The sequence below is a fragment of the Astyanax mexicanus genome, chromosome 22 (assembly GCF_023375975.1).
Source record: "Astyanax mexicanus isolate ESR-SI-001 chromosome 22, AstMex3_surface, whole genome shotgun sequence".
Taxonomy (NCBI): domain Eukaryota; kingdom Metazoa; phylum Chordata; class Actinopteri; order Characiformes; family Acestrorhamphidae; genus Astyanax; species Astyanax mexicanus.
In genome coordinates this window covers 18,578,803-18,592,313 of record NC_064429.1, presented here as the reverse complement: position 1 = coordinate 18,592,313, position 13,511 = coordinate 18,578,803, and the positions used below count along the sequence as shown (strand labels likewise).

Genomic DNA, 13,511 nt, shown 5'->3' with positions numbered 1-13,511 from the left:
TGTATTTTCCTTAAATGAGTGGGAACCCTTGTAATCCATTAATTGAGCTTTTTTAGCAATATCATAGTCCATTACACTTGCTTCTCAAATACTCTTGCCCTGTTTATTATTAGATTCTGTGTGTTGTGGTACCTAAAACAGTCATTATTTAATTCTAGATATCTTTATAAAAAATCCTCTGCTCTCATTTCCTGCCTTCCTGGCTATTTTTGAGTCTAATTTAATTATTTCCCTATACTTTTCTTTATTATAGGCATTGTGGACTAGGCTTTATTCAGCCAACAATCAAAACATAAACAGCAAAACAGCATAAATCACCAAACTTACCAAGAAATGACATACACGCTGTGCTGTTTGGAAAGCACTAACCTATGGTATTGATGAAAATGTGTATCTGTTAAATTTGTTTTGCTTTTTGAAAAATAATACATTTTAGTAGGACCTCTGTGAGCCAGCCTGGTTTTCAGTATATTGTGGCGTCTGTGTGTGTGTGTGTGTGTGCCAGCTTTTAGTGTGCCTGTGGGGGCGGGTCATGGTAATCCGGGGCCAGCGGGGCATTATGGGGGTATGTTTTGGGTGGGTTTAAGGGGACCTACCATCTCTGTGCTGGATAGCTGAGTTGGTGGCCTCAGGGCTGTTTGTGCTGTGTTGGCGGTTGGGTTTCGCTCTCCTAGCCTTGTTAAAGACTATAAGTGAGTGGCAAGTCTGTTAAATAAAGAGCTGTTGAGTACTTGCAATGAGTCTCACGAGTCCTCCTTCCTCTTCCACGCCACAATATGCTCGGTTTTACCAGCAGATGGCACCCTAAACAGTTGATTACAGATCAGGCTGTGCATTGTATTTTAACCTTAAATTACAAATCACAAAAGCATTCCTGAAATCACTATATCCTTTTGAAGCTGTTGATGCTTTTCTTAAAACAATTTACTGACATATGAAAACTGAAGCATTTACTGAAGTCCATCAGTCATTGAAGAATTTATTACAAATGTGTGCAAATGGATCTTCAACAGTAAGTAGTACTATGTGCTGTTTCAGGTCACGCTACACTGTCCCCGGGTCCCATCTCTTCCAGCAGGGGACACTCTGATGCCTCCACTGACCTGGTGGTGGACACTTCCTACTACAACTTTTACCAGCCCTCCCGCTACCCAGCCTACTACAGCAACCTCTACAATTATCAGCAATACCAGGTGACTACTTAAACACACTCTGCTAATATAACTCATGTGCATCATGTGTTAGCAGTTTTTAAAATGATAGTAGGTTTAAAGGGAGCTGGGTTTGTGAGTTTTTAAGCCTCGCATCCAGTTGTCAGTGTACTCTCTGTGTGTTTATTTTTCTGAGTGCACTGGTTTTCAACAAGCACTCAAAAACACATTATAGGAGAATCCGCTATGCCGGGTGTTGACAAATAGTTGTGTACACCAGGGTTTTTTTAACTGGTCTCAGCCATGGACCCACATTATCTCAAGGTCATTAAGCCGCAACCCACTTTTATAGAATACAAACCAAACAAATTATTATTAATATTTTTTTAAACCCATTTAAACATACATATGCATGCAAAGTGAATTGAAGAGCAATTTATTTCTTGAATTGAAGAAATTCTTTCTTGAATTTCTTGAAACTCAGGAGGAACATGACAACTACATGTATAAAAATTACTTCAATAAAAATAAATATCAAAACTGCACAGAAAGAATAAGGCCACCAAAATGAGATATTTCACTTCTCTGCATATCTCTGCATTCAGAGTACATTAGTAAAAAATGTCTCTTTTTTACCCCAATATAAAAAAGGTGAGTACAAAATCAGATAGCATTAATTAGCATGAATTATTTTTCATTTTTCTTTTTTTTTAATGTATATATTTTTTACAAGCTCTCCCCAACCCTCCCACAGAACGTGTCTGCGACCCACTTTTGGGTCCCACCAGTTGCTATTGTACACTGTTGTACACTGTTGTACACTGTTGTGCAATGTAACATTTTTAAAGTGTATTGTACCCTGTTGTGGACTGGTGGCCTGTTCAGGGTTACCACTGTAACCCTGACCAGGATGGACTTGATAAGCTGAAGAATAGGTTTAAATGCTTATGGTGTCATTGCTAAACCTCAGACCTGCTAATTCTAGAGTTTACCATTTGAAACTCTCATTTATACTCTTTATGTATGAAAATTAATATGTCCATTTCAAATAAGTGTGATAAGCCTACATACTTCTAAGTATCCCTGACGTTAGCATATATGTTAAGCAATACATCCAGTAGAGGGCAGTTCAGAGCCAAAGATTTCTGATAACAGTCAACATGACATGACTAGACCAAAATGGAACCAAAAAATTTAAATCTAAAGGGAAAAAAATGAAATCTAGGAAAACAAATTTGTAAAAAAAAAAAAATGTGGCCAAATTTATTAGCCACAATCATGCCAAGTTAGGACTTTGTGACTAGTCCAGTCCAAAAGCCTAATGTTCCACCACGTTTTTGCAAAAAGAAACAAAATTTAAAAAGTATAAAATTCTGAGAAACTTCCAAATACTAAAGCCAAAATGCAAAAACATTAATGAAACAGGGTTTTTTAAATAAACAATGATGTATCAAGACCTAAGCCCTTCCATTCTCTGTATTGTTTTTTATTAATCTCTTACTTATTGCTTGACTTAAGCTTAGACACAACTGCTGTTAAACTTACACCAAATATTTTCCCAATACCCTATACTTACCCAACTGTCAAAGCAATGACTATTCTCTTACCAGTTGGCATGAGTTGCCAGTGACTGGAAGCTCAGCCAGAACTGTGAGGTGGATGTCATTGGTGTGGCATAGAGATACCACAGTCTACATCATCTAAAGTTTCTTTGTGTAATTGTAGTTGGAAGCATGATTTATTTTGCATTTGTTTCTAAGAAATTGTCATAATTGCACCTTTGAATGGAAACCCATCTACAAATGACTGCATACGAGAGGTGGGCGATATGGCCCTAAAATAATATTACAAAATTTACTACTCTTGGTGATATGACAAAACACTGAATACACTACTGCAACAAAATGAAAATTAAATTGTATTATTTCATATGATATGATATGGCACACCCCTAACTGAGATATTAAAAAATAAAATAATTTATAATAAAGATTTGTAACAGAAGTCAATGATCCAGAATATATCTACCAAATATAAAATGAGAAATAAGAACGTTATGAATTTTTTTTTTTGCTAAAAACAGCAAAAAAGTAGTACCCTGATGTGATAATAAGGGGTGGGTGATATGGCACGATATTTCAGGGTATAATATTGTTCATGATATTCGTAAATGTTGGCGATATTGTTGCATACGATACGATATGGCACACCCCTACTGCATATTCTATTGCAGGGTGTTTTAGTAGAAAACATTTTTTTTTCTTTACAAAACCCATTTACACACCATCACCATCTCCAGCATGGATAACAGTGGTTTTACAGTTACTTTACTCTATTCTTCTATTTTATAGACTAAAATAGAAGAATAGAATAATAGGCTAATAGACATTTATAGGCTAAAATTCTAGTAGCTAATGACAACACAGCTAAACAATCATATCTAGCAGTAAGCAGTTCATACATAGTCAATTGTTCCCTAAGAAATATCAATATATTTCACACAAATTTATGATAATATTGAAGTCAGAATGACATGCTATTTTGTATTCTTACCCTAGCCAAGCTGCATGATGCCTATAGTAATGCGAAATTCACTTTCTTTGATTGACAAAAGAACCTAAAATACTTGACATATAAACTTGGGCAATATTACAATCACTTTGTGGAGGTATAAATTGCTGGGGTCTAAATGACCCATGCGATAAAGGATGGTAACAAGTGTGAGCATTACAGGAGGGTTAAACAATAGATCTCCCAAGACGCATTACTGCAGAGGGCTGCTTCTTTTTTCAAACAGGAAGCATTATTCCATATTAACCCAACACCCATGAAGAAAACCACCATAGTACACCCATCTCCCAAATCGCCCACGCTGCATAGCTTGTAGTGCAGGACTACGCAGTAATGAGGTGATTAGCTGGGCTGGAGCCGGTGTTGATAGGGGTGGCTGTCAGAGAACCCGGCTGGCTGTTTAAGTTGGCAGGCCACGGTGAGCTTCCCCCCGTTCCGAGCCAGTGGGCAAGCACAGCGTGGAAGGTGTACAGCCTTCATGCAGTCCTGCCGCTCTAACATGCTGTTTACATTTCCCTGCTCCCCCCAGCCGGAACTGCAACTAATGCTGCCACTGGGAGTTCTCTAACCCTTATCCGTGCAATTATCACAGCACCAAATTTGTCTCCTTCCATCACTATATTTGACATTGATTTTAGTAGAGGTTTAGTGTATTAGCCTACATTAGAGAACTGCAGTTTTTAACACTTATAGTATAACTACCTATAAAGGCTGGCTGAATTGAGTGTGTGGTTTCACTGGACATCTGATTTTGTGTTTTTGCTTAATGAGGACATACAGCTCTGGAAAAAATAAGAGACCACTTATAAATGAAGAGTTTATTTGATTTAACCAAACTGAAAACCTCTGGAATATAATCAAGATGAAGATGGATGATTACAAGCCATCAAACCAAACTGAACTCTTGAATTTTTAAGCAGGAGTGACGGCATAAAGTTATCCAAAAGCAGTGTGTAGGAGAACATGCCAAGATGCATGAAAGTTGTGATTAAAACCAGGGTTATTCCACCAAATACTAATTTTGTAAATTCTTAAAACTTTATGACAACGAACTCTTGTTTTCTTTATCTTTTCTCATTTTCTGCAAAAAAATGCTCTAAATGACAATATATTTTTGGAATTTGGGAGAAATGTTGTCCATAGTTTAGAATAAAGCAACAATATTCATTTTACTCAAACATATACCTATAAATAGCAAAATTAGAGAAACTGATTTAGAAACTGAAGTGGTCTCTTAATTTTTTTGGGAGCTGTATTATATCTATATCTTTATATGTCTGTGGGCTACAGAACAAAACATGTTCATGAAGTACTTTGCAAAAATTAATCTCACCTGTGATTTAATGCCTCTGTCTCTGTAAGGGCTCTGTCACTTTAATGCAAAAAAGATGTGGCTGGCAACTCCATGTGTGAATTTCCTTTGCATGTAGCCATAGCAGTAGGCATCTTATGCCAGCAGATTGGGGTCAGACAGTGGTTCATTTCGTGTTGTGTTTAAACCAATAGACAGCATAGTTGCACTCTGCTATTAGATCACACTGTTCTGATTACATAAAAAGTTTTTTTTTCTACAATCTTATTTGAACAATCACAATATATATTGCCTTCCTTGCAGTATCTCGATTTGGTGATTATATTAAATATTTATTATTAAATATTAAAGTTCTTTGCCAATACACAGCTCTCTTTTTGTTATGTTTTCCCAGAACAATGTAATTCACAAAAGAGAAAATAACCTATTTATATTTACAGTACCAGTGAAAAGTTATAACACACTTTAAATTAAGTGTTTTAATTGTTTTTTTCTGTATTGCAGATTAATACTAAAGTCCAAAATATGAAGAAAAAGATATGGAATTATTTAGTAAAAAAAATGTCAGCAGCTTTGTGCATCTTGGCTGGATTTTCTCAGTCAGCTTTATGAGGTAGATTCACCTGGAATGGCTTTCAGTTAACAGCTGTGCTGAACTTATTAAGAGTTAATTACTTGAATTTCCTGCCTCTTAATGTGTTTGAGAGCAGCAGTTGTAAAGTTGTGTAGAGGTAGAGTTGGTATACAGTAAATATCCCTATTTGAGTAATGTTCTAATTCTTATTGTGGCAATTATTAAGTAAAGAAGAAAATGACTGTAAGAAATAAAGGTCAGTCAATCCGAAACCTTTAAAGAACTAAAAGTATCCTTTAGAGCAGTCGCAAAGACTATCAAAAACGTTATGATGAAACTGGCTCTAATCAGGACTGGCCCAGGAATGAAGGCGAAGAGTAACCTTTCTTGCACAGAATAAGTTTATTAAAGTTACCAGCCTTAGAAACCATAAGTATTTGTGGCTCACTACTGTTTGTAAAGATTATCTGTTAAAAATGTTATGAATAATGGATCAGATCCTGATATACTAGGATCAGACCTGATGCTGATCCAGTGTAAAATGTTGTGATATTGCTATTTTACTTTTTTTTATCATTTGTCTTTTTTATTGCATTATTTTAACCATGTTTAAAGCAGCTGTAGTATACAGATACAAATTCTGACATTTTACAGATCTGTCACATTGTTCCTAAAAGGTTGCTCTAACTTATTCAGGTGAAAGATGCACGTATGCTTGTGCAATATAAAACATAGTTTTATATTTATATTTCAGCCCTGTAATTTAAATGCTCCATTACACAATGTCTGAAATCTGAAAGATAAAGGTTTGACTGCCCACACTCTGCCAGTTAAGGCATGCCTCTCACTGTATTGCTTACAGTTGAAGATCTCTATTTGAACACATTGAATCGGACGGCATGAAATTGAGGGCATCCTCAAAGTCATGGCCCCTTCAGCTTTGATATCCCATCAACTTAAAGGAACACTTTTATTATTCCTTATTAATCAGCCAGGAACTCTCAGACAAATGGCCCAGCCTTAGCACCATGACACAATATGGTTTTAATATGAAAATGCCTCAGTATATCCTTTCTGATTTATGATACAAAGTATCTCAATTGTATCAAATGTGAGCTACTGAAGTGTGAAATAAATTAAATCTATATTTCTCCAGGGACTTACCTCTGAGAGTTATGTACACATGGGCCATTGATAGGGCCATATTTCAGCGTGTTTGTGCGGTAGGGGGCCACGGCGGCGATATCTTGCATCAGGGTCACTGCCTTCGTCACACTCCTTTGTGGACTTTGAATAGCAAAGGTTAATGATATTGCTATAGTGTTTCAGCACGCTTCCATAGACTAAAGGAGGCACTTGAATTCAGATCTCATTATACATAATAGGGCTATCTGCAAGATGAGTGATTGCAAATTATTTTTGTTTTTGCAAACAAAGCCAAACCAGACACACTGTGAAGTGAAATTTAAAAATGGAGACTTAAATGGATTTATTAATAACTATTAATTTTGTGTCATTTACTTTAGTTTTGATAACAAAAAGATCAAAAGAGCCTCAGATGTTCTTGATCAATTAAGACTCATGTAGCTTACAAGTGTAAATCTTGAAATTTCCTACAACTCCACATCAGAAAAGTTGTGACTGTATGATTCGTGCAAAATACTAATAGGTTTTTGGTTTCTTTTTTAAATTTTTGACAGTTTCAACATGCACAAAGAATACAAAAAGAAACTGTTTCTTATATTTACTTTGGCTTTTATATAAAGCATTTACCATTTTGTAATAGCACTAGGTAGTATCACGGTTCATACCGGATATAGCGGAGTAGAATTTAGACCTGTATGAATTTTTTTACACACTGCCATACTGCGAGAGGCACTGCAGAGCACTGCATAGAATAGTGCTGTCAAAGAATGCTAGCTAACACTAGCTAGTTAGCATAACAAGCACTGGAGTGACGCAAGCTTAGCGGCAGCGTGTTGCGCTGTCCCACCTGAAGAAACATGAAAACAGAACTTCATCAGAAGTTTCTGCTGCTGTTACTCACTGTATGAGTGTTTTTATCCGGGTAAAATAAAACAACAGCAAACAGCAATTATTCACTCAGAATTATTCTCCCAGACGTGCCCAGATTCGATCCTGAGCACAGAATCATTTATTCAGCACTCAGAAAACTACAGAACTACAGGAAAAAAACTTCAAGAGCAGTAACTAAAGCTCTTTAAAAAAAAAAAAAAAAAAAATATATATATATATATATATATATATACAAGTTGTTGGTTCACCATCCCCAGCACTACTTTGTAATGTTCCTATTCCTTCTCGCAACAATTAAATGTTTTGGCACCAAGGAAGTTAAAATGTTATTTTGTTGCATTCTTGTTGCAAACACATCTGATCTTGAATTGTACAAGGTTATGGGATCGTCATTGTCACATTGTTAGCTTGGGGGACAGGTCAGGACTGTATGGAGACCAGTCCAGCACACTTTCTTCTTTAGACATGCTTTGTAATGTGTGCATTGCGTTGTCTTATTAAAAAAACATGGATATCCCTGTAAGATGTGTTCAGGTACATTTCTGGAGTATTGCTATCTTAGCAACGGAAAACACAGGTGTGCCGCTGGCTGATTTAAACCCTACATACATAAGGACACGCAGCAGTGCACAAGCCTAGTTTTTACATCAACAAGTAACAGAAAACATAATAAAATAACATGTTCTTGTACCTGGCACTTAAAGGAAATGGCAAGTGACACATTGATTGGTTAAATTAACGCTACACAAAAACACACCCATAATTAATAAAGAGAATTAGTACATGCCTTTTCGCGTTTTAAGTCACATAAGGTGTATATTTTGTGTATTCCCGATACCTAAGACTAGTGCTGGACGATATGGCCAAAATTTATATCACGATATATTCCTTAATTTCGGTCGATACGATATAATTTCGATATCGATAAAAATACTTTGAAGTCCTCAGAAAAACTGCTAAGAATCCCTGCAATGGAAATCTGTACACTAATGTCTGAAATTTTAAATTTAAGTCTTTAAAGCCTCCTCTCACAAAAAAACTGTATAATACTTTATAAATAAAAAATGATCAGAATAAATCAATGCTCACTTTTATTTGCATGTAGCAAAATAAAAACATGACATCCCTGTCAAACATAAACCTATAATCTATATACAAATTACCAATATAAATAACTTTACATTACAACAGAGGCAGAGCTTCTTATTCTTTTGTAAACATATTTAACAGATCAAAATAAAAGTGCTTCAACCAGAATAGGGAATACAAAAAGCCTTCAGGGAACATGATATCCCTGTCAAATAAACAAACCTATATAAACTATAAATAACTTAGATACAACATAAACTACAAAAGTGTTTTAGCCAGAATAAGGAAGATATTGTGAGCGGAGCGCAGCCGAGATCCGCTCGGTTAGGGTCGGTTTCGCTTCATCGCGGGAGGTTTTAGGTGCGGAGCGGAGCTGAGATCCGCTCGGTTAGGGTCGGTTTCGCTTCATCGCGGGCGGGTTTTAGGTGCGGAGCGGAGCTGAGATCCGCTCGGTTAGGGTCGGTTTCGCTTCATCGCGGGAGGTTTTAGGTGCGGAGCGGAGCTGAGATCCACTAGGTTAGGGTCGGTTTCGTTTCATCGCGGGCGGGTTTTAGGTGCGGAGCGGAGCCGAGATCCGTTCGGTTAGGGTCGGTTTCGCTTCATCGCGGGAGGTTTTAGGTGCGGAGCGGAGCTGAGATCCGCTAGGTTAGGGTCGGTTTCGTTTCATCGCGGGCGGGTTTTAGGTGCGGAGCTGAGATCCGCTCGGTTAGGGTCGGTTTTGCTTCATCGCGGGTGGGTTTCAGGTGCGGACCGGAGCCGAGATCCGCTCGGTTAGGGTCGGTTTCGCTTCATCGCGGGAGGTTTTAGGTGCGGAGCGGAGCTGAGATCCGCTCGGTTAGGGTCGGTTTCGCTTCATCGCGGGAGGTTTTAGGTGCGGAGCGGAGCTGAGATCCGCTAGGTTAGGGTCGGTTTCGTTTCATCGCGGGCGGGTTTTAGGTGTGGAGCTGAGATCCGCTCGTTTAGGGTCGGTTTTGCTTCATCGCGGGTGGGTTTCAGGTGCGGACCGGAGCGGAGCGCAGTCGAGATCCGCTCGGTTTCGCTTCATCGCGGGAGATTTTAGGTGCGGAGCGGAGAGGATGCGACCCAGCCTAGCCTAGCCTAGCCTAGCCTATCTGGCTACGTGCCTGTATGATTGCGTCATCACGCACTGACGTAGCCCGGCTATGTTCAGGGCTGCAGTGAACTGACGCCGCTAAAAAACGCCTGTCTTTAAATAATACATATCGATATATCACAAAAATGATATCACCGTTATTGAAACATTTCTTATCGCGATAAATACCGATATCGAAATATTGTCCAGGCCTACCTAAGACACACTAACACTGGCTCGCCTACAGATTGATAAAATAGGGCCCATACTGTTTTTTTTTTTTTCATTTTCCTTACAGTACTGTTCCAAATTATTTTAATTTAGTTTAAAATTAATCCTTACATTTTTAACTGTGTCCCTGTGCAATTCTTTTCCGCAATGTACAGTAATGGCTCTGGTTGGACCAGGTTGGCACACGTTAGTCCTCCACTGGAGCAAAAGTGTGAGAGTAGAGTAGATGCTCTGAGGTTAGTCTTTATCTGACTGTGTCCATCTCGCACACTCTCCCACTGCGAGCAAGTGGGGCTGCGCTGCACTGCAGGTGGAAAATGAAAATATGAGGGTTGCGTATAGAGCCCAGACAGCCGATGGTGCCAGATAAGAGCCCTCGAGGGAGGTAAGGGAGCAAAGCCAGGCTTTATTAATGAGCCTACACTAGAGCTTTCACACTGACAGTAGCTCTGCACCCACGCTGCTACACCACACTAACTTTCTGTATGTTGGAGGGGAAGTTGGACCTAAATGTATTGTATTAATGTATACAGAACCTACACTGGTTTTATATTTATATTTAGAGCTGTGTACTTAATGTACATATAAATACTAATCAGTGAAAGACTTTCAGAATTTTAGAGCATGATTTAATCTGTGCAAAAGAATTAAATGAATAAATCTAGACCATTGTACACCTGTAGTTTTCTTTCATTTTTATTTATTTATTTATTTATTTATTTTTTTTGTTTTATACAAGTGTCACTGGAGCATGCTCAGAAATATACAGTTCAATTTCTGTTGTATTTGTCATAGGCAATACAAGAGGCCAGCGTAGCTTAAATAACAGTTTATAAAGCTGTCTGAAATTGATGGGGTGGACAATAAATGGTGACATATTACTGGCTGACAGAAATCAAATTCCATAAAAGTGAAATTGAAAATCCCCTTAAGTCCTTGTGCTGCTGAGTAGACAGCTTGTTTTATAACAAGCAAGTTCTCACAAGATGGAAGAAAACTTACCAGAGATGTGTGTTGCAGTTTATTTTGAAAGAAAAAAAATCTTGCCCAAGAAGTCAAGCAAGACTTGTAAGGGCTATAGGCTTTATCTCATCTTTTTTTTTTTTTTAAACATGTCATGATCAGACATGACCGTCTCTGGCTCAAGAACTCGGCCTGTTGCAGAAATCAGATTTGTTATATGAGCTATTTGAGCTATTTGTTAAGCAAGAACAAAGCTTTACTTGTGCTTTTTTTCCATGATTTATGTTTTCTTCAACCGGAAATGTATTTTTTAAGTAGTGTTTTTAAATAGAAGTGTTTATTCTTATTCTCATATTCTTATCATGTTCCTGTGAATTATTTCACTTTTTGCAGCAGATGCCCAATGGAGATAGCCGTCTGTCCAGCCACAACGTGTCCCAGCAGTACCGCATGCATTACTACTCTGCAGCTTCTTACCTCAGCCAGGGCCTGGGCACAGCTGCCTGTGTACCCCCAATTTTTACCCTGGAGGAGAACAACGCCTGTCCTGAGCTCAAAACTGGAGGTGAGCCCCCCCCCCCCCTCCCACAGTCCTTTTCTCTCTCATTCACTCACTCACTCTCACATACACACACACCCACACACACACAAAAAAAAAACAGCCACACACACACAAACAAACCCACACACACACACAAGCATGCACACACTACTCACAGGCCCATAAAGTTTTATCCAGAGTTTATCAACAGTGTGCACAAGTACATCCGAGGGAGGTTCTCTCTGCAAGTCAAGGGCGCCATAAAATTCTCACAAATGCATAAATTCAAAAGTAAAACTTTTATTACAGCCATTTGTCCTAGACCTTCAGATTTAAAGAGGCAGGAACCACGCATTCAAATGCTCAAATAGAGTTCTATTGTTTTAAAGTTTGAAAAATCGTAATTTTAATTTAAATCAATGAGCATGCCCTGCTAATGTTTTGTAAAATTGCACCTTAAAATGTGAAAAGGTGGGGACATTATGGAAAAAAAAAAAAAAAAGGTTTTCTTTAATTTGTTACTTTTTTTGTCTCACATTTCTTCCCAATTTAGCTATGCCGATAATACCACACAATTTTTTTTATCTTTACTCCCATCACTGCTCGAATTTGCACTCGTTTTTTGCAATGTGTAGCAGGCATGAAATGCAGGAATAGGTGTATAGTAATAAATAAATAAGAAGCCCACACAAAACAGAAACATCCTAGATTTATCATGTTCATAATTAAATAATTGTCTATAATAAATAAATGTTCTGTGCATTTGTTTACATTTATTTGGGGTTGTAGTTGTTTTAGAACATTGAAATTATTAAAATGGCTAATAGTAGTATTAGTAGGCTCTGAACATCCTAAAATAAAAACCTGCAGATAGACATATCCTAAGTGATCCTGGCATGCTCCGGTTGTTTCAACAGACCCACCATTCCCCCATATCCCAAAGCCCTTCACCTGCTCTGGCTTTTAATGAATTGTACACACTGCTTTTCAGTGGCCCGAACATGAGGGTGCTTGTCACCTCCACTCTCACTCCAGGGGGTCCCATGCTCCATTACAACACAAAAACACTCCCATCCGGGTGGTCCCTAAACACTGATACTAACTACCCATTTACTAGAGAGATATCAGCCTGCTTTTTGCTTCCTGTGTCTTGCGGTCAGTACATCATTTAATACCGTTTACTGCCAATTAGCTTTTTTAACATACAGCTCTGGAAAAAAATAAGAGACCACTTCAGTTTCTGATTTTGCTATTTATAGGTATATGTTTGAGTAAAGTGAAAAATGTTGTTTTATTCTATAAACTACGGACAACATTTCTTCCAAATTCTAAATAAAATATTCTCATTTAGAGGCAGAGCTTTCAGACCTCAAATAATGCAAAGATAAGAAGTTTTTTCAGTTCGGAAATGAGTATTTGGTGGAATAACCCTGGTTTGACATGTTCTCCTCCACCAGTCTTACACACTGCTTTTGGATAAATTTATGACTCTACTGGTGCAAAACTTCAAGCAGTTCAGCTTGTGATCATCCATCCTTCCTCTTGATTATATTCCAGAGGTTTTATATTTGGTAAAATCAAAGAATCTCATCGTTTTTAAGTAGTCTATTTTTTTTCGAGAGCTGTATACACATAAACCCCTTCTAAGCTTCCCCTAATATTAAATTGTAACACCCATGAGACACATGCCATCTTTTGCATTTGGTCTGCTGTTGAGCCAGTTCAGGTCTGCTAAGCTCAGATTTAATCTTCTTGTGCACAAGAAGAAACCAGTGGCCATGACCTTGCAAGTATGGTCAGGCTTGTAAGACTGGAGAAAGAAAGCTCTGTTATCTGTATTGAGTCACCTCCCGTTCCACTGTGGCACATCAACATCTCACACTTTCTGTCATCGTCATCAGTACAGCCAGTACAGCCAAGCCTGATTACGCATTTTATCCTGGACCCTT

The 13,511-nt window shown here is 38.0% G+C and overlaps 1 protein-coding gene across 2 annotated transcripts in view; it reads left to right on the top strand.

The window, feature by feature from the left end:
• dmrt1 (doublesex and mab-3 related transcription factor 1) overlaps nt 1-13,511 on the top strand; it is a 41,324-nt gene that overhangs the window by 6,320 nt on the left and 21,493 nt on the right. Inside the window, exons 3-4 of one of the 2 annotated variants that reach the window (XM_015607990.3) lie at nt 1,039-1,193; nt 11,418-11,586. In XM_015607990.3, the coding sequence (XP_015463476.2) occupies nt 1,039-1,193; nt 11,418-11,586 (324 nt within the window). Of the gene's footprint in view, nt 1-1,038; nt 1,194-11,414; nt 11,587-13,511 lie in introns of both variants that reach the window. The other variant, XM_022664878.2, reaches the window with a different exon arrangement.